The sequence below is a fragment of the Zeugodacus cucurbitae genome, chromosome 6 (assembly GCF_028554725.1).
Source record: "Zeugodacus cucurbitae isolate PBARC_wt_2022May chromosome 6, idZeuCucr1.2, whole genome shotgun sequence".
NCBI classification, from domain to species: domain Eukaryota; kingdom Metazoa; phylum Arthropoda; class Insecta; order Diptera; family Tephritidae; genus Zeugodacus; species Zeugodacus cucurbitae.
Window position 1 is genome coordinate 11,527,362 of NC_071671.1, and position 23,819 is coordinate 11,551,180.

General features: G+C 35.2%; 1 protein-coding gene across 1 annotated transcript in view; it reads left to right on the plus strand.

The window, feature by feature from the left end:
* Positions 1 to 435: 435 nt before the first annotated feature.
* The window catches only part of LOC105210996 (basic-leucine zipper transcription factor A), a 118,958-nt gene continuing 95,574 nt past the window's right edge, over positions 436 to 23,819 (plus strand). Inside the window, exon 1 of the mRNA XM_029039461.2 lies at positions 436 to 6,075. Within this exon, the coding sequence (XP_028895294.1) occupies positions 4,209 to 6,075 (1,867 nt within the window). The 5' untranslated portion in view covers positions 436 to 4,208. The remainder of the gene's footprint in view (positions 6,076 to 23,819) is intronic.

Consider the following 23,819-nt stretch of genomic DNA (forward strand, 5'->3'; position numbering starts at 1 on the left):
ATTAAAATTTTTCGCTAAATTTTTACTTAATGAATTTAGTAAACATAGCTGTGTCGAGGATTAGCCATAATACTTAACCTAAATAAACCAAACTAACCTAACCCAACTTGAAATACAGAAACATATAAGTAAAGAATATACTATTTTGGGAAAAGAGCATGAAAATTTAAGACGAAAAGTAAAACAATCTTATAGTATTAACATTATCATACTGTAAAACCTTCTAAGTATTTTCAGTTTGTATAGAATCTGCTTCGGAAACCCTAAGTTAATTTAGTTCCTTAGACTAGTCCGAATTTGTTAGTTTTTTGCTGTGAACTGCTGCGAGCGATTAAGTGTATAAAACATTTATCTAATGTCACTGTGCCATCGGTAAAACTACGTGAAAATTTCAATTTACTGTTACTTGCCAAAACTGAATATTATAATATGAAATAATATAAATCTTCACATTTAAGTGCTTTCAGAAATGTAAATTTTTTCAAAATAGTCTGAAATTCCAGATAACAGCAAGTCCTTATGAAAGTGCGACGGACATAGCGTTTATAAATAAAAGTGATAAGTGCTATAAATAAATGAGAAACACAAGTGACTGAAGCTCCAAGCAAGTTCCACTTTTAACTTTCAAATCAAAACGAAGGAGTTCCAGGCACAAAAGTTTTCCAATGAAACTGCGACAAAGCGTAGAAACAAACCGAAAGAATTGCAATACTGCGTTGTCATCCTAAGCAGGAAGTGCTAGCGAACAACTCATTTTGCAGCTGATAAGTGCGCAACAAAAACAAAGTGCAAAGAACCAAAAATAGAAGATTAAAACAAAGTGAAGGCAAACGAAGAAAAAGAAATTGCAACAAAACAAGAAAGCTAAGTGAAAAAGTGAGTTCGACACTTCACTACAACAACAACAACTAGCAGAAGTGAGAATTGTAAGGATAACCAGCACAGGTACTAGGCAGTCAAGTCTCAAGCAGCGCACAACCAACTTGACAAGCCAACAGACAGACAGACAGCAAGGCAAGGCAAGGCAAGGAACAGCACTGTATAGACGAACTGACAGACAGTGAACGTGATTGTGCGGCCGAAAGCAGGCAAATTACCACTGCAAACTCAGTCCACAGTGCCACAGCGACGACATTCCAACGCCTAACGGCACACCAAGATAAACACACACAAACACACAAAGAAAGGACGAAAGCCAAGGCAAGTAAGGCAGCAAATACCGTTAAAGGGAGTGTAGAAAAAAAATTGTCTGAAAGCAGCAAGCGACAGGTGAAAGAAGATCCTAACTAGCCGCACAGACACACACACACACACGTAGAACGCGTGCGCATACACCACCACACAGGCTGCCCAGGAACCGAAGGCACGTAACGCCAACAAAACAGAGAATAAAAGAAAACGTGAAAGCATATGAAATATAGAAAGCTAAAAATAGCCTACCAGCCAGCCAGGCAGTCGACCCAAAAGCGCTGTAAGCCAGCGCAAACACACACGAAGCGTGCGAGAAGTGGGCGCGGCGACGGTGGTTCGGCAATTTTAGTGGCAACCAAACACAAAGCCGAAACTAAATTGGCGGAAAAGCAATATAAGCCGCGAGACTTTACTGCGTAGCTTTGGTGTATTAATAAATAAAGAAAGAACAATAAAACCAACGAAAAAGAAAGCTGAAAATAGCTAAAAAGTGAGTGTGAGATAGTGTGCAGAGAAAACAAAAAGAAACGGTAAAGTGAAGTGACTGCAAATAAACGAGCAGAAATTACGAAATACCGAAAGTGAACACTGTGCGTTCGAAGCACACAGAAAATCCGCAAATAGCAAGCGAACGCTGTGTCAAAACTAATAAAACGTAAGCTATCCCCGCGGAGCAGTGTGATTGAGTGCAAAGTTTCTGCAAGACAGTTGAACCAAACTCAACGGTACTGAGGTCAAAAGCCGTCAATAAGCAGCTAAGCGAGTTGACGCTCCGAACCGGGCACATAACACAGTACCCAACAACTGGTGCAAAGGATCGCTAACGAAGTTTCGCACAACGCGCCGAACCTACAGCGCCCGTTAAAGCAACAGTTTGCGAAGCAGCAATTCGATTTTCGTACCACACAACAACAACAGCAAACGTGGTGAAAGTAAGTAAGCGGATTAAAAATAAATCTGTACGTCGGTCGTGTGAGAAGTGCGTGTCGTGCAACAACGAAAACGGTAGACACAAACACGCACACGAATACGACGACGACGACGAAGCAACGGCACGAAGACAACGAAACTCAAGCGCGACTGGCATATAACACGAAAAGGCAATTAGGCAGAAGCTAAAGTTAGACGCAGACAACGACGAACGGTAAAGTGCTTAAAGGCAGAAAATAAACATTTAGGCACGACTGAAAACGATAGCTACAAAAACAAAAGCAAAGCTAAGCGATCGGGCACAACAAGACGTAACACAAAAGCTCACAAGCGCTGATAAGGCTGATTAGTTCCTCAAAAGCAAGAGCAAAACATTATAACAGTACACCACGAAAGGTAAAGATTACCTAACAAGCCGTGGAAAATCTTACTGCAGAAAAAATACAAGTGAAGCAAGCGTCTTTACAGGCAAATTGCTGTATATAGTTCCTCGTAAACTAAAAACTCCGCAGCACGAGCCGAAACAAAACGTTCGCTGCGTCGTAGACAAATTGGAGTTGCTAACGGTATCGGCGAACCGGCCAACAAGTCGATTATCGATTTTGTCTCCGCTGACACATAACAAGATTGCTGCGTGCTAGAAAAAGACGAACTAGCCTGCAAATAAAAACAAAAAATAAAAGAACATAAAATAGACTAAACGAGCAAGAAAATAACAGAAAATAACAAACAAAAAGAAACACGAAAATACTGGCAGACAGACAGCGCAACAGACAGACGGAAGACACTAACTGAAGTCTAGTTGCGCGAGCCAAGTGAGCAGGCGTATGCTAGTGAGCCAAAAACCCAAACGATACGGGGTGTTGGTAATGAAACCTGCAGCAAACTAAGGGCGAACGAACGAACGACGAACGAAAAACAAGCCGCAACGGTCCGAGGCATAAACAAACAGCCGAACAAACAACACAAATATTATTGTAATCGTTTGGATTACAGTAACAACGGCTGCATGCGCGTCTAGCGAGCCAGCCTGCCAGCAAGCGTACGACAATTGAAGTCTGTGAAATTGCCATTTCAACGGCATATTTAACGTTGGCAGTTGTGCCACTGCTGAAAGGCGAAACCAACAAATAATAGCCAGTGAGCGACGAAAACAAAGCGCACAGCAAAACTGGTTAAAACTGGTGGCAAAGAAAACAAGTGGCAACTGGCTGAAATCAGGCATATCGCACATCAGCGAACGGAAACAGTTGAACATAAAAGCCGTTACAAGCACAAAAATCACGAAAGTCAACGGGCGCAACGAGCAGCGTGCAACGTGTCAGAGGAAGTAGCGGCGAAAAAAGTACAGCCGTAGCGGAAACGTACTTTTGGCAAGAGTTCAAAAACACGTCCTGTTGTAAAGCAGGGATTTCGCGAGAACGAGCCAGACGAGCAACATAAGGCAGCAATCAACAATTTCGGAAATCAACGGAAAAAGTTGGTGAATAGGCGCCGACAGTGCCAAGAAATACACGGCGCGATAAGAAAGCTTTACTTTGTTGGAACGAAGTAAAGCATATAGCGACCTTCTTTGGCGGCATAACGACCAGAGCACCAGCAGCGCTTGGGCACAGTTGACAACCACAAAGCAACATAAAGCATAGAATAAAAAGGAGAAGAGTGAAATTAACGAGTGCGACAGTTGCGAAGACATCAGCAACACTACACGTATAGCATAACCAATTTACCGAGAGACTGTTAGAGAATGAAGACTTTTGTGTGCAAGCGTATTGCCGCTTAGACTTAAACGTACGCGCCCCAGGTTCCATAATAATACCCACGTATAACGAAGCCAAACAGTCTTACGCGTTAGTTAGACGACTAGAGCTAGAGATTCCCACACACACACACACAAGCAAACAGGCATTTAAACTACCTAAAATCCAAACAAAAATCAAAAGCAAAAAACCTTTGCCAGCACGAATCCAATTCGTCGACAATTGCAAGGCACCTAAATAGTTACATAATCCCAGGCAAGTAGTTACGCGAAAATCCCAAAAATAGCACGTCTACTTGAGCGTTTGCGTCGCATCAACAAGAAGAAAATGTTCTACTCGCTCGTGCAGACCATCGTTTGTGTGCTGCTCATTCAGGCCGGCATTTATGGGCTGCATTTGAATGGGCCCGGCGGCAACAGCAATGGCGCGAGTTTGGGTAGCGGCGGCGGTGGTGGCGGTGTGATGAACGCGCCATCGAGCCTAGGCGGTAGCGGCGCCGCACAGCTCAATACCGCCGTGAATACAAATCAAATGCTCAACATACTCTCGGCCAATCAGCATGCGCAACATCTGCATGCCGGCGGCAGCGGTAGCGGCAGTGGTGGTGGCGGTGGCGGCGGTCTCTCGCGTGCTTTGAGCAAATCCGCCGTCAGTCCATTGAGTAACGCCGAGCGTTTGTCACAGGAGGTAGCCGATAGAGCACAACTCGAACGCGAGCGTTTGATGTTACTCGGACTGGCTAAGCAGACAACGCTGGCTAACAGCGGTACCGGTCATCATGGACGTCCTATTATCACCGGACGCATTCAGATGAGCCCCGTTGATGAGGTGGACAATGACTACTCGTCGCTGTTGTTGCCGCAATCACGTGGTCCCTTGTATGGCAGCGTTGTAAAGGAGCCCGCAGTCGTGGAGGACGATGAGTATGTCGACGAAGAGCGTGAATACGATAGAGCTCGTTTGAATAGTGGCGGTCATAGAAAGTATGAGTATGGCCGCATAGTGGAACCGGCAGAGCATGAAGAGTATGCCGAGCCGCAGCACATGGATGAGTTGGATGAGCTGATTGAAGCCGAACCGGAGTTGGACGATGTGATCTCCGATTTAGAGAGCTATCAATATTTGGATGAGCTGCTGCCACCTGAGCATCGCAGTTTATGGGGTGATGACGGTGCAGGTTATGCCATCGCCGGTGGCAACAGTCGGCCTCATCATCTGAACGACGGTTTCCCGTTGCTGTTGAATCCGTATCGCACGCTTGAAGAGCTCGAGAACAGTCCGTCACACACCTTGCAGGAAATATTCGAAAAGGAGTCACACGACAAAGCTGATGTGAAACCACACCGTGTGCATACATCACATCCGACACACGAGCAACAAAAGCAGCAACAGCAACAGCAGCAGCCGTACGAGCAACAATATCGTCAACCAACGCAGCCACAGCAGCAATATTCCTTCAGTGGCGGCGTTAAGCATCGCAATGGTGGCTATCCCGTTGACTACAACAACAATATGCAGCAGAAGTGGCAGCGTAAGCGTTCACAACAACAACAGCAGCAACGTCAATTACAACAATGGCAACGCAACATATTCGGTCAGCAACTGAAACAACAGCAGTTGCATCATTTCGGCGCACAGCCACAGCGTCATAGCAAACTTTCGCTGGCCAATTCAGAAGCCACCGCCACTAAACATATTCCATTAAATGGTAGTGTTAACAACCTAAATAACAACAACAACAGCAACAACAAATTGTCAAGCACCTTGAACGCATTGGCAACGCAACAACAAAGTTCCTCCGCGCCAGCAATGTCTAGCGGCGATGCGGCTATGAAAAGTGAGCTGATGCAGCAACAACAACAGCAACAAGAAGAGCCTACACAACAGCAGGTTGGCAAGGACAACACTGCTGATGTTGCTAGTCCACCATCGGGCTTATCAAAGGCTGCTGCCAAATTGAAAGCACAGCAGCAGCAACAACAACACAAAAAACAACAGACGCCGTCACAAAAGCAAGAGTCCTTCTTGCATCCCAACCATAAGCGTTCGGGCAGCATTGGTGGTGGTGTCGGTGCCACCAATGGTATGTCTGCAGCGGCTGCTGCGGCGGCGACCAACGGCTACTCATCCATCGCAAGCCAGCTGATGTTGCGCACGGCGCGAGGGCAGCGGCAGTATGACGTGCCACAAATAGGTGAGTGATATTTGTTATTTATATATATTATAGTGAAAATTGAGTTGAAGGAAATTTTAGAAAATTCAATAATTTTGAATTTTCAAACATATTGAAGGACTCTGAACCCAAGAACGAAAAAGAAATGACAGAAAAAGGTTTATAACTTTCTAAAATTCTCAGATCTTTATGGGTCCACAAATCTAGCTTTGAGTTCTTGAATTGCCAAGAGGCTGGTCAGTCGTGAACCCCTACCATTCTTATAGCATGTTTCCTCCGATCGCTTTCTTTTTTTCCGAACTATTGTTGTTGTTTTCTTCTTCAGATTGTTATTAGGCTCTTCATGATAAACCTTTCAGCTGAACATTGTTTTAACCGAACCAATTTCATTGATAGTGCTTCTTATCAGCAGGAAAATCGAAACACACTTTTTCTCTTCCCGATATCTCTTTAGATAATGGGCCTCATCATTGAATCTGTTTCGATCGAAAATGGTTCAATTCGATTTAAAAATTTTACGTCGAAATCATTGAAACCGTATCGAAAATAAAATTTACGGTCACATTGAACTCACTTACCGACTCGATATCATTGAATCCGCAAAATCGAAAATCAAGAGACAAAAACAGACGAAATAGCGAAATAATTTTCCCAAAGAGCCTCAGGCGAATTCAATTTTTTTGAAGAAATTTCACAATAGTTAAAGGTCAGTTTTAATTTTTTTTGAACAAAGCAAAAAGCACAGACACTTTATCAAATTTGTCGCATTTGTCGATGGTGGTCGATAAAACAGTTTTACGTTCTCACTTTGTGGTAAAGCAGTTTATCGACGGAATCAATGATAGCATGAACATTTTCGATCGAAAATCTTTATCGTATTGAAATCGAATTGCGGATTCAATTATTTGGCCAAATAGATTTTAAATTTTTATAAGATAGATTTTTTATAAAATAATTTCATTGATAATTTCGGTACGTCTTTTCGACCATTTGTTTTTAATTTCCCGAAAAGCATTTCTTTAAGAAACTGTCATATATTAAAATAATTAATTTTTTGAATTTATTTACATCATTCGTAGTGAAAATATTTTAATTGATAATGTCTGATATTTCCCCCAGCTTTATCCGAGTAATCAGTAAACATATACAATATAAATCACCAGCTTACACATGTCATTAAATAAACATTTAAAACTCTCGCACTTTTTTAAACAAATTTTTTTTTACTTAATATTCATAGAGTTCATAGAACTTGTCCTTTTTATTTCTAAATTCCAATTTTACCCACCGTCAACCAAAATCTGACCCTTTTTACACAGCACTGAATCAGATTGCTTTTGTAGTTTGCGGGGTGCGTTGTCGTGCGTGCTTCGTTTCCGTTGCTATTGATTGGGACAACAGCAATTGCGTTGTGCTATCAGACCTGCAATATATTGCGGAACAATAAAACAAGAGTAAAAGTATATTAATATAGCAGTGCAGATATGAAAAAAGAAAGAAAGTAATATGTGGAAGCATAGCATTCAATATAAAGTTATTACTTTATATGCTTTCCTTTTCCCCTACTTGCTGTCCGAGCATTGCTAATTTTCATTCAGCACCAATTTTAGGGTTGATTGCGTTTGACATTTTGCCACTTTCACAAAGATACACATTTATGTTATATATATAATATATACACCTAATATATAACAATGGGAATGTATCAAATTGCTTTTGGCATAATTTTATATATATTATATACCACTACACTACATTATTGATACTCAATCAGTCTTGAACGGAAACTAAAATTAACTCAAAAGCAACAACGCAATAATTGAAAGGACAATGACATAACTACAAATATACTTATTTATGATATATTCAATAATATAATCATACATTCCCATACTTATGAATTCTCTAATTAATTTTAAACTTATGAACTTAAAAGCAACAGCAGTTGAGGTCCTTAAATAGCCAAGCCTTTGGTAGGAACTTAAGTATACTTGAATGTATTGTGGATTGTCTGTGTGTAAGTCGATTTCAATCAGAATTTGCTGTGATTTATTGATTTCATATTAATATACTCGTATCAGAATGTGTTTAGACGATTGTTGTCTTTTTTAAGTTCCACGAATGCACCTGATTTCCATTTCAAATTAAGTGCACACACTCTGAGTTCTTTTATAAAATTTGAGTTATGCGCTTTTAATGTTTTCTAAACTATAATGATGAATATAAAAAATTATATATAAATACAGATCGGAATAAATATCACCCGTTACTTTCATTGGAGTGCGTTCGATAAAAAATACAAATACAGGTTCAAGACTTCAAGAATGAGAGATTTGTCAAAAAATTTACAGTCCGTTTCTATTTTGGCTTAACGTATTGAAGGATTATCTGTCATTTTCGATAACCTATACATGGTGACTAAATAGTGACGCTTGCCATTCGAGATAGTACTCACCATTTATATTTTTAAAATATTGACGGCGGACTCTCCTCAACACTCAGAATAATGATAAATAGAACAGGAAACATTGTCAGAGGTTCGTCATTGTCATACGGAAGAGTTACCGTTTACGAGTATTTATAGTAGTCAGAGAGCAATTAAGAGGTTAGGTCAGTCGAAACATCCCTTACTTTGACAATTTTTTTTATATCAGCATAAAGAAATCGAATTTCTCTCTTTTATTATTTTTGTGGTATTTGAATACATAAAAAAAATTTCAATTGACATATTGATACAAAATGACAGCTTTCAAGTGTGTCCCTGAAATAAAAGAGGCGTGTAATTATTTAAATGGCGGACTCAACCCACATCGGATTAGCCTAAAACGTCTTTGACTAATAAGACACAAAAACGTATTTTGCTCTAGCCCAAACCAAGCGAACATGCGTTTTGTCTCGTCTTGTTCGTTGTGGGTTGTGACATATAAAGTTATGGGATGTTGTTGTATCAGACAAGAAAAAACGTGTCTTGACTAATCCGGTATGGGTTGAGGCTTATAGAGTTTTTGGACAGACAAATTAATTGATCAATCAAAATTTTGATTGAGAAACGCTTTTTTGCCTTTCACACTGCCGGGCACTCGATAACCGATCAGCTGTTATACATTTTTGTTTTTGCTTTTCATAAGAAGTTGGTAAGTTTCCCCAGCTGAGTAACATTTTTTAGCAGCGACATCTACCGTAGCATTTTTTATCAAAAAATTCCGCCAATCGCAGCCAAAGAACGTATATCGTACGTCTTATTAAGCGTTTTATGGAGCAAAGGCCGGTTAATTGATCAATTAGCGCCTGTCTGAAAACTATATTATAAGAAAAGTTTAATTGAACGAAAAATTTGCAGAAAATTGTAAATCGTTTCCTGGATAATAGCTAGCTATCTCGCTCTCTTTGCGCGTAAGTCTCTTGTCTACAAATATACACGTAAAAGTAATATGAGAGTAATCGAGCTGAATTCGTACAAGATAGCATTCGGATACTTCAATAAAGTGGTACAAACTCTATCTTTAAAGCTACCAAGTTTTGTTTTATACATTTTATACCACTACAACCATTGTGAATGGTTCAAATGACAAATCATTGCCAAAAATTAAATCGAAAAAGTTGAAAAACTTAATATTTTAAATAAATTATAATTATATATATGAAAAAATGTACGTGTGCATGCCTCAAAAGTTTGTTTTAAGATCTGGTATATTTTGTTCGATACGATACTGCTGTTGCGAGCGTTTTAAGTATGACGCGCCAAAGCTGACTGGCCCAAATGATTCGAGAAGACCACGGATTAGACAGGAATATATTTCTTTGCTATCCTTTCAACGAAATAATCTTTCTAGGACTCTAAAGTTTACTTTATTCTTTACAGCAAAACATAGACTAGTCTAAACGCTTAAACACAAATTTTACGAAGTTAGATTCAAGGATAGATAGATTTTTCATTTGTATTAGGTCTACAACTTTGCATCCGCCGTTTTCCAATAGATGTCTCTAGGGTCAAGCACTGGTCGATTAAATCGTTTTATATGGGTCTTGAACATTTGTGTCAACATTAAGCCAACAAAATATTTGTGAAGATCTGTTTGCATCCCAAACTTATTCTCAACTGTCAAAAATGTCACTTTTTGAGCCGAATTCTCGACATTTGCACAAAATACGCATGCTTCCAGAAAGATGGTCAAAAGTAGTAGCTAGCGACGGCCAATATTTTTAATTTACAAAAAAAAAACGGTGGAAGCAAAGTTGTAGGCCTAATAATATTTTATATTTTTACTGACAATGCCTCCTCCATCCTTCATTTAATTATAACGACATAAATGAGTTCCAATTATAATTTTCCGCTTTAATACAATAAATTTTAAATGTTAAAAGCAGATTTCATATTTCCATTTCGTAACTCAACTTAATCCCAGGAGAAATTTGAGTGCTAATTCTCTTTCAACACTCCAAACATACCACTTACTTAACCATTGTAACGGCATATCTTTACGACGCCTTGCATTCTATCTCACTCTCAGTCGCTCCTGTAGTCACAGCCTGCTTATACTGCTGTCTAACGGCGCGCTGACTCCTTTTCTCGCCAGCAAACACTTGATTTTAACAAGCGCACAATTAGTATGTGCGCCGCAGGATATGCATGCGAGTATGCGAGTATGAGATTGTGTGTGTGTGTAAGTGTTTGAGCGCATGTATCTTGCACACTTGCTAAGTACTAGCAACTAATCTAATGCCACAGCAGGCGATTAGCATTTTACTTGCAGTCACACACTTCGATTGAGTTGCCACTGGCGTTGAGCGTTGGTTGAGCGCGAAGACGTCTAAGGATATGACAATGAGAGCGACTCCTTGTGAAAGTATGTCATTCGCTAAAGTGTCAACGTTGTTTGTCGCTGTGTATGTTTGCTAACATGCTTAGCTGTGCCTTAGCACTAATCCATTCATCCTTTATTCAACACTTGCACACATACGCGCATGTATATTAGCTACTTGCTGTCGTTACTTGCGTTGCACGCTGTCGTTGGTGTGGTGTGGCTTGTGATTCCGGGAATCGCACGGTGGGCGGCCATACGGAAGCGCGCCTTTGAAGTGAGGCTGTGAGACACTTCATATTGTTTGTTTAATTTTTCTGGTTGTTTTTTCTTACATAATTTATTTTCGTGCGACTGCAGCACTAGTCGCAAGCATGCGTCCCTATATAGATACATTTGAGTATTTATTTGCTTTAGTAGTTGGCTAGTTTGTAGCGAGTGTCTGTGCTATTGGCATAATGAGCGCTGCCACTAATTGCATCATCTTTGTTAACATTGGCGACAATTAGTCTGGGTCTTCAGCGCGCCGTGGAAAGATGTGAGACTTGTACGTACGTGTGTTTTATCGGTTGCTAGTCAGATTGTATGGAAATTTCGTGAAGTTTTCGTGAAAATATATGTACATTTTGTGTTGAAAAAATTTATAAAATTTAACAAATTTTACGAAGCGAACAAAAGTTAATTTAAAACAAGAAAAAAAGTTAATGAAAAGAAATAAAAAAATTAAAAAGAAATTTTGAAAAAATATTAAAATATTAATTTCATTTTCATAAAAATATACATATTTTTTGTTAAAAAAATTACTTACAAAAAATTAAATTAAATTAAAACAACAAAAAAAAAACATTAAAAATATCAAAAGAAAATTTTAAAATTAAAAAAAATAAGCCAAAAATTTTTTGTTGAGAAAATATTAAAATATTTTTTAATTTTTATAAAAATATATTTAGTGTTAAAAAACATTTTTTTGAAATATGTAAAAATAGTGAATGGATAAAAACAATCAATTTATTAAAATTATTCAAATTCACAAAACAAAAGGAAAAACATAAAAATGAAGATAAAACAACAAAAATAATTAAAAAACAATGTTAAAAATATTAAAAGAAAAAAATTAAAAAAAATCTTTTTTGTTGCAAAAATAAATAACATATTTGTGAATAAATATTTTGAAAATCAAAAAATGTGAATATTTTGCTTCCAAAGTTGCTTCAAATTGTGATTTGTTTATATTTATTGTGCGCTTAATAATTAATAAATTAAAAAAAAAAAATGCATTGACCAGAAATGTTCTAAGAATATATGAACAAAGCAGTATTTTAAATTATAAATTATTTTGTTTTAATTATAAAAATGGACGCTAAAATATTTTCTTTTGTGAAAATTTTTATTTCAAATTAAGTTTATTAATTAAAATTCCAAAAAAATAATAATAATTAAATTTATAACCAAAAAATATTAAAAAAATAATATTCGAATCAAAACATTATTAATTTATAAAATTGAGAAAAAATATTAAAAATTAAAAAATATAAATATAAAGAATATACATCTAAAATAAAAATATATAACTATAATAAAAAAAAAATCAAAAATAAATATATAAAAAAAAAAAATAACATATGACAAGCGCTCTCCGTACAAAATAATTTAAAGCTCAGCAATCTTGAGTTATAAAAAATCTTAAAAAATAAACAATTTTAAATTAAAAAAACAAGTGTCTACAAAATTACCTACCACTGAGTCACAGAAACTACGCACTATCAATTTACGTTCACCCCCAACAACCACAAAGAAAAAAATGTTCCCCTACACACCCGCTAAACTTCGCATCACCTTGCTGTGGCTACTCCTGCACACTGGCAATCTACACGCTTTTCGTGTGATGGGCGGACATAATTCCCAAACGCATGCGCAAACCCGGCATCGTGTAGCCGATTTGTCAACGCTTGTTGACCTACTGCCCGCGTCCGACGACTATTTAACCGCTGATGGCGACGCAGTTGAAGCGGACGATTGGAATTATCTGCAAGATGTGCACACACCTTATGGTGGTGGGCTCAGTGAGACATTTCAATTGGAAGCAGATTTGTTGCGTTTGCAAAAGTGGCGTCAAACGAAGCAACAACAACAGCAACGCCAACAGTTGTGGTTGCAGAAAATGTTGGAGCAATATTTGAAGAAGCAACAGCAACAGTTAGGTAGTGTGCAACAACAAATGCCAACGAAGCAACAACAACAGTTGAGTAGTGGACAAAAACAAATGCCAAGCAAGCAACAGAAACAACAGTTACATCAACCGCCACAGAGACAACAAAAACAACACTTGGTAGAACAACAACAACACTTAGTCGAACAACAACAACACTTGGTAGAACAACAAACCACGCAAAAACCGCCGCAGTCTGAATCACATCCTCAGCAGGCGAACCATGACCTCTTCGAAGAGCATTATATAGTAGGCGAGGAGGCGTCTGTCGACAAACGAGAAAGAGCTTATAATATACAGCAAATCAGTAAGTTCAAATTTTGTATTAGCTTTAAGTGATTTCCTGTAAGAACAATAATTTATAGATCAATGTGCAAATGAATATGTTCTCTTAGAAGAGATAATAAACTGCGACAACACTTCGCTTTATAATCTCTGAAGTAGATTAGCTTCGAACAATTTTTTCTGATATGTGAAATTCGTATCCGTTCGGAATAGCAGAATAACTATTAAAATATCGTAAAGATCCACTTACAAAATAAGGAAGAAGATACAAACGAGATATTGACATCGAAATGTAGCAAAAATCCCGAAAAGTTGAAACCAAAAATCGTTAAATTAATCGGTTTAAATAATTTCATTTTTCATTTCATTAAATTTATACTTTTTTCAAACTTTCCAGCGCTTTTTTTAATTAATGTAACCAAGAAACAATCATATGTAACATTTCCTTAATTATAACCTATTCGAGTCTCAAATTCATTATTTGAATGAAGCAACATAATGTGTGTCTTTGCTTCATTAAGAGATAATCCGGTTATCATTTATGACTTTTATTCGGATTTAATTAGTTCATAGGTTTGCAATCTCTGGATGTTTTGGAAGTCGAGGATTTTAGCCAACGAGAGGCTAAAAGCGTTTCTCTAGATGCATTAGTATTTAATTATGAGATTAATTGTATATAATGCAAAAATTTACATAAATTGAATCACAAATTTAGTTAACTTAATGGAGTAGATAACTGAAATAAATATTTAAAATCCTCAATTCAATGAAAATCGATTATTTGAATTGAAGTAATAAAATATAAACATATATTTAGTGAATTTTAATTATGTAACCGTCTCCTAAAAGCCTTTTCGTACAGGAGTTAATTGATCAATTAACCAGGCTTTGCTCGATTAAAGTGCTGGTTGGAGTTGGATTTACAATACAAAATAAATATCTTATACTACATTAATTCTTAATCGAATACACATCGAGTTGAAACTGAAATGAAACTATACTAGTTATTCTCGCTGTAGTTGATTCTGATTATTGATAAAATAGCAATTAGCTGATGAAACTTTCCAACTTTTTATGAACAGCAAAAATAAAGAGTGTAACAGCTGATCCTTAATCGAGTAGCCGGCTGTGCGAACGGTAAAAACTGGATTTTCATTTATAATCTTATTGTATTACATTAACTTGGCTGTGCGAAAAGGCTATAATGTAACCAGAAACCATTAAAATTAGGTTTATGTTAGAAAATGTGGCCTAATGGGTTAATTAGAGAGGCTCATTTCTAGCTCTAAACTAAAACAGTGGAACTTTTATTTTTGAATTATTGAAACAAATTTAAGTATAATCATTAATTAGTATTAAAAAAATGAAAAAAAAACATTAAAGTATTTATTCATTATTCCCAATTTTAGATTTTATTTAATAGTCAGAGAGCTCTTAAAAGACCGATTGACAGTTCAAATAAAATTTACAAAATATTTCTTTATTGATTTAGTGATAAATATGCAATAGTGTTTCTTTATTTAATCATTATGAAACACTTCTTAAATTCCTTCGACCTTCAACAAACTCTGTGGTAATATGGTCCGATTACATTACGCGTCAACATGCCCGATATTGAATGTCAACAGTTATTTTTCCATGGAAACCAATCATAAATGCCATTGGCAAACTATCATATTTTATTAATTAATTTGCAAGGTTTACTGACCCTCATAATTTGTTTTCAACGCTGCATTACGAGCAGATACTGCTGCTGCGCTATGTCCACCTTCACTTGCTGGAATCGTGTCACTTTAATTGCAAACATATGCCACATATATATACTCATATACATATATATATCTACTCGAGACCACTCATTACGTTTGTGTGCCGCCGATAAAGTGCGGACAGCGGCGTCCTTCCGGGAATCCGTTTAACACGCCCACACGCAGAGTTGCCTATTAATGCGCCGCGCTGGGCTCGGTAGTTGACTTTGGCAGTGTTAGATATTTTTAGCACTTACGACAGGATACGCAATAGACAAGCGTAAGCGGGTTCAAGTCGTTATTGGCAAGCAAACAAACAGACAGACAGTGAGATAAGTTTATTTGTAACTCTGTGTCTGCCTGTGTGAGTGTATGACTGTGAGTTAAAGGCAAATGTCAATGTGTCGAATTGTGGGAATTTTCCTTTGAAGCCTTGCCGTTTTGTATCGGAATTTTTCGGCAGCCAGGCGATTTTGCATAAAGTACTGTTCACTATTACCCATGAATGCGGATTTCCTTTGAAGTTTGAACAAATTAGTAGCGCGAAATAGAAATGTCCTTTCACGCGCGTCAGCTTGCTTGGTTGTATGCCTCAGAAAACGGCGGTTGCTTTGTGAAAGTGTTGCATGCTACTCATTTGAGGACTACTTAGTAGTTTGTAGACTGTTGTTGTTGTTGTACACAGGTTTCTTAACATATTAAATTAATTAAATAATAATGATAAATAAATTATTATATGAAGAAAAACAAATTTGAAAATACTTTTTTTGAAAAAAATTTATGTTTTGATTTTTTTTTCTCATAGTTCAGCGTAAAATAAATGAATGACAACCTCAACTGATATACACACTGACGAAGTAACACCTTAAAGATATTTGATTACAAACATGCCACATAGTCACGGCAGCTCCACCCGCATACAGCGCCATGATTAATATAAATGTATATATGTGTTTGTTTGTTTGTATGTGTGTGTGTTCGTGTGGCATTCTCAAACTTTTCCTTGCTGACGCTGGAGATAACTGACGCATTCAACATTTGTTTGATGGTTTCAATTTACACACTTCACTCAACACTTTCGGTATTATTAATAATTTTTTTATTGTAGTTGTTCTTGTAATTCATTTAATGGCTATTGCTCTTTGGTTATACATTTTAACTAATACGCACTTGACACTGTTGTTATTGCTACTTTAGTTCTAATGCTGGTGAATGTGTCCGAGGATATATACATATATATGTGTTTGTATGCTTGAAAGTGTCTTGTACACACGTACATGTATATATGTGTGTGGCTGTGTGCGTATTTTTTGCTTGTAATACGAGTCAAGTGCCGTCATTAGAAAGGCGAATGTGCTGACGAGCTAAGGTGCGGGCGTGATCATGTGAAAGTGTAGATACAGTGCCGGAGCACATACACATACCTATATACATATGTATATATGTAGCTCCAATAGTCATGCAATCACATAAGTGGGGCATGTACCGTAAACACCTAATGCGCTCATTTAACACACATTATGCAGCGATCATTATTGAGTTCTCTTTCAAGTTGTTTTTCTTTAATAACTAGTTGCTTGGTATATATTATTTCTGAAAAACCATATCTTTATGATTGAGTAATATTCGTAAGAAATTTTTGAAAAATACAAAAATATCCATACCTTCAAATATATTTTTCCGGACCACTTTTTGTATTATTGTGGTTATTTCAGTTGTCAAAATCCAAGACCTTCTAGCTAAAATTTAATGGTTTGGATATTCGTGCTAAGCATCTGTTTGTTTAAAATAATCAAAAGTAGTAAAAATAAATAAAAAAATCGGTATAATATTGGTCTCATCGAAATACTATGGAATTCGATTCAGTTGACTACTTCAGCTGACCAAGATCTCGATAAAACTTTATTTATCTCACAAACTCGCTAAATATTTCGTGGATTGTTCGCATATTAACAGACCATAATCCACACAAAAGTTTGGTGGGTTAAATTTTGCGACTACAAGTTCGGTAATACAGATTGCTGAGACCGCTTGAGTTGGCGCTCAATAGTTGGACTATAACATATACACTGTATCATTAGGGATATGCTGATGAAGCTACACATTGTCGAAGCCCATATTTTATGTTCCAGACCAAACAGAATCGTGTTCTCTAACACTATAGTACTCAACGGAGTTCAAAATGATGTTTATAATATATTATTTTCATTGAAAGAGATCATATTTGAAATTATAACAGCATTTAAAAACTCGTGTTTTCCAAAACTTTGAATATACTCTGACTTCTGAAATAAATGTCTCAACTGTCCGCCACTCGTTAAGTTAAGAAAAAACTATTGCATGAGCATCGCTCAGGTATTGTTGAACGACGTCAACTGTTCTCCAGATTTGTTTAAAATTGTCATAAGTGATGACAAATCATGGATATATACTTATGACATCGAAAGCAAAGTCCAATCGTCCCAATGGTAGAGCTCAGGAGAACTAATAAAATGAAAATTCACCTTGATTTTTGAACAGACCTCATATATACTCTCGTATATAGTATAACATCTTTCCTTTTCATCTACTAAGCACTCGCATTATTTATAAGCACATTTACCAAAAATAATTTTCGCTTTCGCCAAAGAGATATTTTTGCTTCGTACTCTCGAACATCTTCTTCAGAAAAAATGTGCGAGTATATTTGAAAACACTTTATTTTTATCTAATTCTTGTGTTTCATTTTCAATTACGGTGTAATTTGATTAGCATTAAAATGCAATTACATTTTAACATTAATGCCAATGGCATAAATTGGGCAATTTTATTTGACTGTGAGTGCGATTAAGACGAAATTGAGCTATCTAAATGTGTATCTGCATATTTAAGTGGAAATGAACACACATGAAATGACATACCATAGAAATATACATACATACGTGGATACGGTGATACACGAGGTTACCTATATACAAATGTATATGTTCATATATTTATTCGGTTATATATATGTATTCATATAGAGATCCATTTATAAATTTTGGCTGAAAGCAGCGTTTGTGATTTATATGTTTTTTTTTTGTATGGGAAATATGCATTAGGGATGTTCTTTTTTTCCATAAAAATATACTAAAATCACTATTTTTGATTTGGTAGTTTTTTATTTTAAATTTCTTTAACTAAAATTTTATTAAATTAACTTGTCTTGCAACTGTACAATTAGTTAACATTTATTTGATTAGATTCTCAGAAAAAGTGAAGTTGGCTGTGGTTCTTTCTTTAGCTTGTTATAACTTCATATTTCATACTTTTGAATAGGTTTATAATATAATATTTATAACTCTTTACAACACATATATTTGCGATTTGAAAGTGAAAAATATTAAAAAAAATGTTAATTTCATGTCTTGAAAATTTTAGAAAACAATATTTTTTAACTCAAAATATATATTTTATGTCATGAACGGACCGGAGTTCTCACTAACAGTAACTCAAAATTTTAGAAAACAATATGTTTTAACTCAAAATATATATTTTATGTCATGCTACTTTTGAATTACGGACCGGAGTTCTCACTAACAGTAACTCAAAATTTAGAAAACAATATGCTTTAACTCAAAATATATTTTTTATGTCATGCTCACTGACAGTAACTCAAAAGTAGCATGACATAAAATATATATTTTTGAGTTAAAAAATATTGTTTTCTAAAATTTGCAAGATATCACTGTAACTGAAGTGTTTCTTTAGTAATCATTTCGTGACAATTTAATCTCAGAGTATATCGCCCAACAGCTTGACATAAAAATATAGCTCTGGATAATACCATACATACCTGAACCCAAAAATAGTATGAAAGAACAGATATGAAAAAAATTACATTATTTCGTGATAATTCCAGATATTTTATGGAATCTTCTCTTCCTTCCAATTTCTGTCAAAAAATTACAAAAAAATGTATAGAAATTGAAATATAAAAATCACTACCACCCTAATACACAACATTGATGAAACGCTCATACATGTCACCGATTTTAATTTGAGTTTAACGAAAGGAAAACGCATTATATTTATTAAAAGCTGCCCACACTGCCATCTGCTCACTGGCAGGCGCGTGGTGACAGTTTGAAAGGCACCAGTCAGCAAATGAAATCGCATTTAGTTAACGGTAACTTGCCTGCATGTGTTTTTTCAAATGTACGCTGAGATACTCATACATACATATATATTTATATTCTAATGAATTTGTATGTTTATGGACATTGAAAGGTGCTCAGCGCCCGTAAGTAATTGCCTCAATTTGTTGCGTTCCACACCGAATGTGAGTTGAGTTGTAACAAAATAAATGATGATATTAAAGTTAACAAAACGAAGAAAAGCAAGCGATATGATGCCTTTTTTCGGTAGAAATCAACAAAATGAAATCCTTAATTGGTCTGATTAAATTCGTGTTAAAAGGTCTCGCATGCGAGTGAGTTCACTGAGTTGTGTGCTTCGGGATTTTCATGTGCGCTATGAAATTGATTGCAATTTGTTTTTATTTTTATTTTCTTTTATTTTTTTGTTTGTGAAAATTAGATTTTATAATTGATATATAAATGACTTGCGCGATTTTGCATATATACATACATATATACAGCTATATATTCTGCTAATCACTCTAATTAAGCGACTTATTGGGTAATTGAAGAGTGTGTTTAGTGAAACATAAAAGTTACCGCATCATTCTATTAGTTAATTAATCATAAATTGAAGCAATTATTTATTTTTTTACTGAGTTGCCAACATCATTAGTTTTCTTATCTCATACATGGTTACTTAGTTGTTTTAAAGTAAGTTCAAGCAAAGGGTGACCTTAGTAATTCTTTATTGTCCGGATATTTCATGAAATACTGAATAGAAATATTAACTGCTGTTATGCTGCTTTAAACACAAGTATTAAGTAAGTCTGTTATAGCCTTTTCACACAGTCAAATTAATTGATAAATTAAAATTTTGATTGACAAACTAGTGTTTGCTCTTCACACTGCCGGCTATTCGATAATCGTTCAGCTGTTATACATTTTTGTTTTTGCTTTTCATAAGAAGTTGGTAAGTTTCATCAGGAGATTGCTATTTTTGCAGTGACATCTATCGTCGTGTAGCGTGAACAACAACTCACAGACAAGTAACGTTTTTATATTTACAAATATGGTATTTGTCGCAGTGTGGCTTTTCATTTCTAAGTTGATTTAAATTCAATTACAAATTAATGTAGATTTTTATTTTGTGTGTAAATCGATCTAAATCATCGTTTTAATCGAGCAGAGACCGTTTAATTGATCAATTAGCTCGTGTGGGAACAGGCTATTAAACATACTTTTGAATTGGTTCATGGGTCGCAATCATCGAAACATTTAGACCAGTCAATTGAGCTGATGTAAAACGTAGCATCGAACTCAGACAAAAATTTTTACCGAAAAATCATCATGGAAAATCTTATTTCGTAATCTGTTATTTTGCAAAAATATGCTCTTTTATTGAATAATTAATTTCAGTACTCAACTCAATTGTACTCAATTTGTCATGCAATGGAGCAATTAATTATTTGACCAATTGGTATTAAATTGAGTTGTATATTTGAAGAAATTACATGAAATTAAATTACAGAAAACATAAATTATTTCATGTAAGAAGTAAATGTTTTGGGTTTCTAAATTCTGATGTATTATTATACAGTAATAAAAATTGTACTGTTTTAGTCAATTTGAGTGATTCGATATTTTGAAAATGTATTCAATGTATTATTAGCTATTTTATTATTCATACGGATGTTTTCAATGTAAAGCACATTTTTGACAGCTGTCAGTTACCTCTTTTTTGGCAGCTGTCAGTTGCTAATTATTCAAGTTAAATTGAGTGCTCTTGGAAAACAAATAAATTGAGTTAATTTATTCCCGCTCAACGATTTGTCTATCTCTCCCTCTCTCCCCTTTCTCGCTCTATCTTCCTCTCTCCCCTCACACTCACTTTCTCTCTCTCTCCTCTCTTTTTTTCACTAATTGAGCTATTTGAACATGTTTGTCTTATCTCGTGTCTCATGAAGATCTTATTCACTCAATTTCTTATAGCATACATATTTTCTGACATTAACTTATTCGAGAAAATTCACTACAAAATTGCTTAAGGTACTGAAATAGTAAGGACATTATTTTGAAATAATCAGTTTTCATTTAATACAACTTATAAGAGTGAGTTTCAGATTTATACTCATAATAATCTGTTAGATCCAGTTCAGTTCCACAATTGGAAAAGCCAGGTATTTATATTTGTTTGTGTGATTTCAGAGACACACATTTACATATGTGGGTTAGTGATTTCGCAATTTGATTTTTTTTGAAATCAACTTTTTAATCAAATTATATTATATTAAAAAAGTTTTCTTGTAAGATACATGTTAAAATAGAAGCAATACTTATATTTAAATTTGCGATAATAAATACAATAAAAATATATTTCTTGTATGAGTTCGCCACAAACTGTTGCTTTACAACAAACCTGAAACCCATGACGACGCACTAACCGTTTTATCCATTGTCTTCGTATACTATATATGCACACACGTCCGCTTCTCTCTCTCTCTCTTTCTCATCCCCTCGTTGCCGCTGTCAAATTGAGAATATTTATTGTTTTTTCATGTATTCCACATAATCCTTCCACTCATCCACAGCATTGTAATTGTGCATTTTTCAGCGCACATTTGACACCTTAAATGGCTGAAAGTGAACCCATGTCAATTAGCGACCTCGAGCGTACAATAAATGCGAGGGAGCCGTACTACGAAAAACAATGTGTTTCACTCACATTTTTGTGCAACACTTGCTGTGTGGGCGGTGTGTGTGTAACAACGAAAGGACATTCAAATTTGAAAACCTTAAAAAAATGCTAAAGAAATACAAGCAAAAATTAAAATTCGGAAAACGTAAAAATAAATAAGGAGCAACAGTGAAAAATGAGTGCACACGGTGAAGAAGCGGCCGCAGTGTGGCAACAACTGTTGTGTGTGGCATATATGTTGATATAGTTTTACATATATATATATACCCCAGTTTACACATGTCCGTACAAACTCATTTTCCAGCCAACCTTTTTTTACTCGCATTCTTTTCATTGTGCCACCGCAGTGTCCTTTCGCCACTGAGCGGCAGGCGTGTCGAAGGCGTTGAGTGATGGATAACACATGTACCATCAGTGCGACATGCTGGCAGCCATACATACAAACCCATGACATATATGTATATATCAACTCTCTCATACGAGAATATATTCTGCGGTTAAATTTACATTTGTGTGTTGTCCTGCTTGCCATTCACTGACCACTGACCACCAACATACATATACACATAAGTATTTTTGTTTTTGTTTTTTCTCGTTTTGTAATAATTGCTTTGAACAAATGTTACGCAATTCCTGCCTGTCATCGCTTTGCATTTAGCACTCAGTCATATGCGCTCCGACTGATTTCCATAATAACTCTAATGAGTTCCGCGAATTTCCATTAAACGCGCCGCGCATTCTCTTTGAACATAACCGCACTTTTTCATTTTTTGGTGGGCTTTTTATTGTTTAATTAATATGCATGAAAAAGTTGAAAATCATTCTTCAATTTAATTAGGCGTTTAGTTGGGCATTCATTAATGCCATTTTGGCATGATATAGAGTCATTCGAGGTTATATTTAATTTGTTGGTGCTACACTTTAATTTCGTAAATATGCTATTTAGTGTTTGGGCAAATTTATCATGTGAATTATGGCTGGGTTTAAATAATGCTAAATAGAAAAGTAATTTAATAGATTATTATAAGGTTAGTTCAATTATGTAAAATGTTATATTATATTTGTTATAATTTAACACATTTTATAAATTAAACTGTTGCCGCACTTTAGAATTTAAATTTCTGAATTTTAAGTAACGAATCCATGATTGCAATAAATGTTTTTGATTTTTTTTTCAATTGCAAATATTGCTTGACAAGGGTTGCCACCTGTTTATAATTTTTAATTTCATATAATTGTTATGATAAACGTATTTTTGAAAAAAAAGTATCAAACTAAATAGTTTTTAGAAGACTTGTAAATAAAAAAAAAACTGAAAATTGTTGCCACACTTTCGAAAAAAAATTAAAAAAACTATAAACTCTAGGGTTTTAAGAAATTCTATATTTTATTGTATTTTATGAAAAGCATGTCATAAGTTTAAAATGAAAAAAATATCATGAAAGAATTGTTACAATAGAAAGAAGAGTTGCCATCTGGTTATATTTTTTATTTCATGTATTGATATGTTAATCAAATTAATGAAATAAAAATATCAAACTGTAATTTTTAAAAGGGCTTGTATATAAAAGAAACACTGAAAAGCGTTGCCACTCTTTCAAAAATAAAATAACAAATCTTGATATAAAAGTACTATAAACAATAAGATATAGTTTTTTTAAGCGTTGCTACAAGTTTAAAATGAAAAAAAATATCAGCAACGATTTGATACAATAACCAAAAGAGAGAAGCATAGAAATAGATATTTGAAGCACACAGAAATAGTTTCAATAGTTTGGACAAACTCCTGAATGTTTCTAATCTTCAAGAGTATGCCTTTGTTTTTCATAAAGCCTTCATATTGCTCATGAATATCAATTTCTCTCATTCAATACGAGGAGAATTTATATATTTTGTATAATTTGGAAAAAAAAAAGATTGATC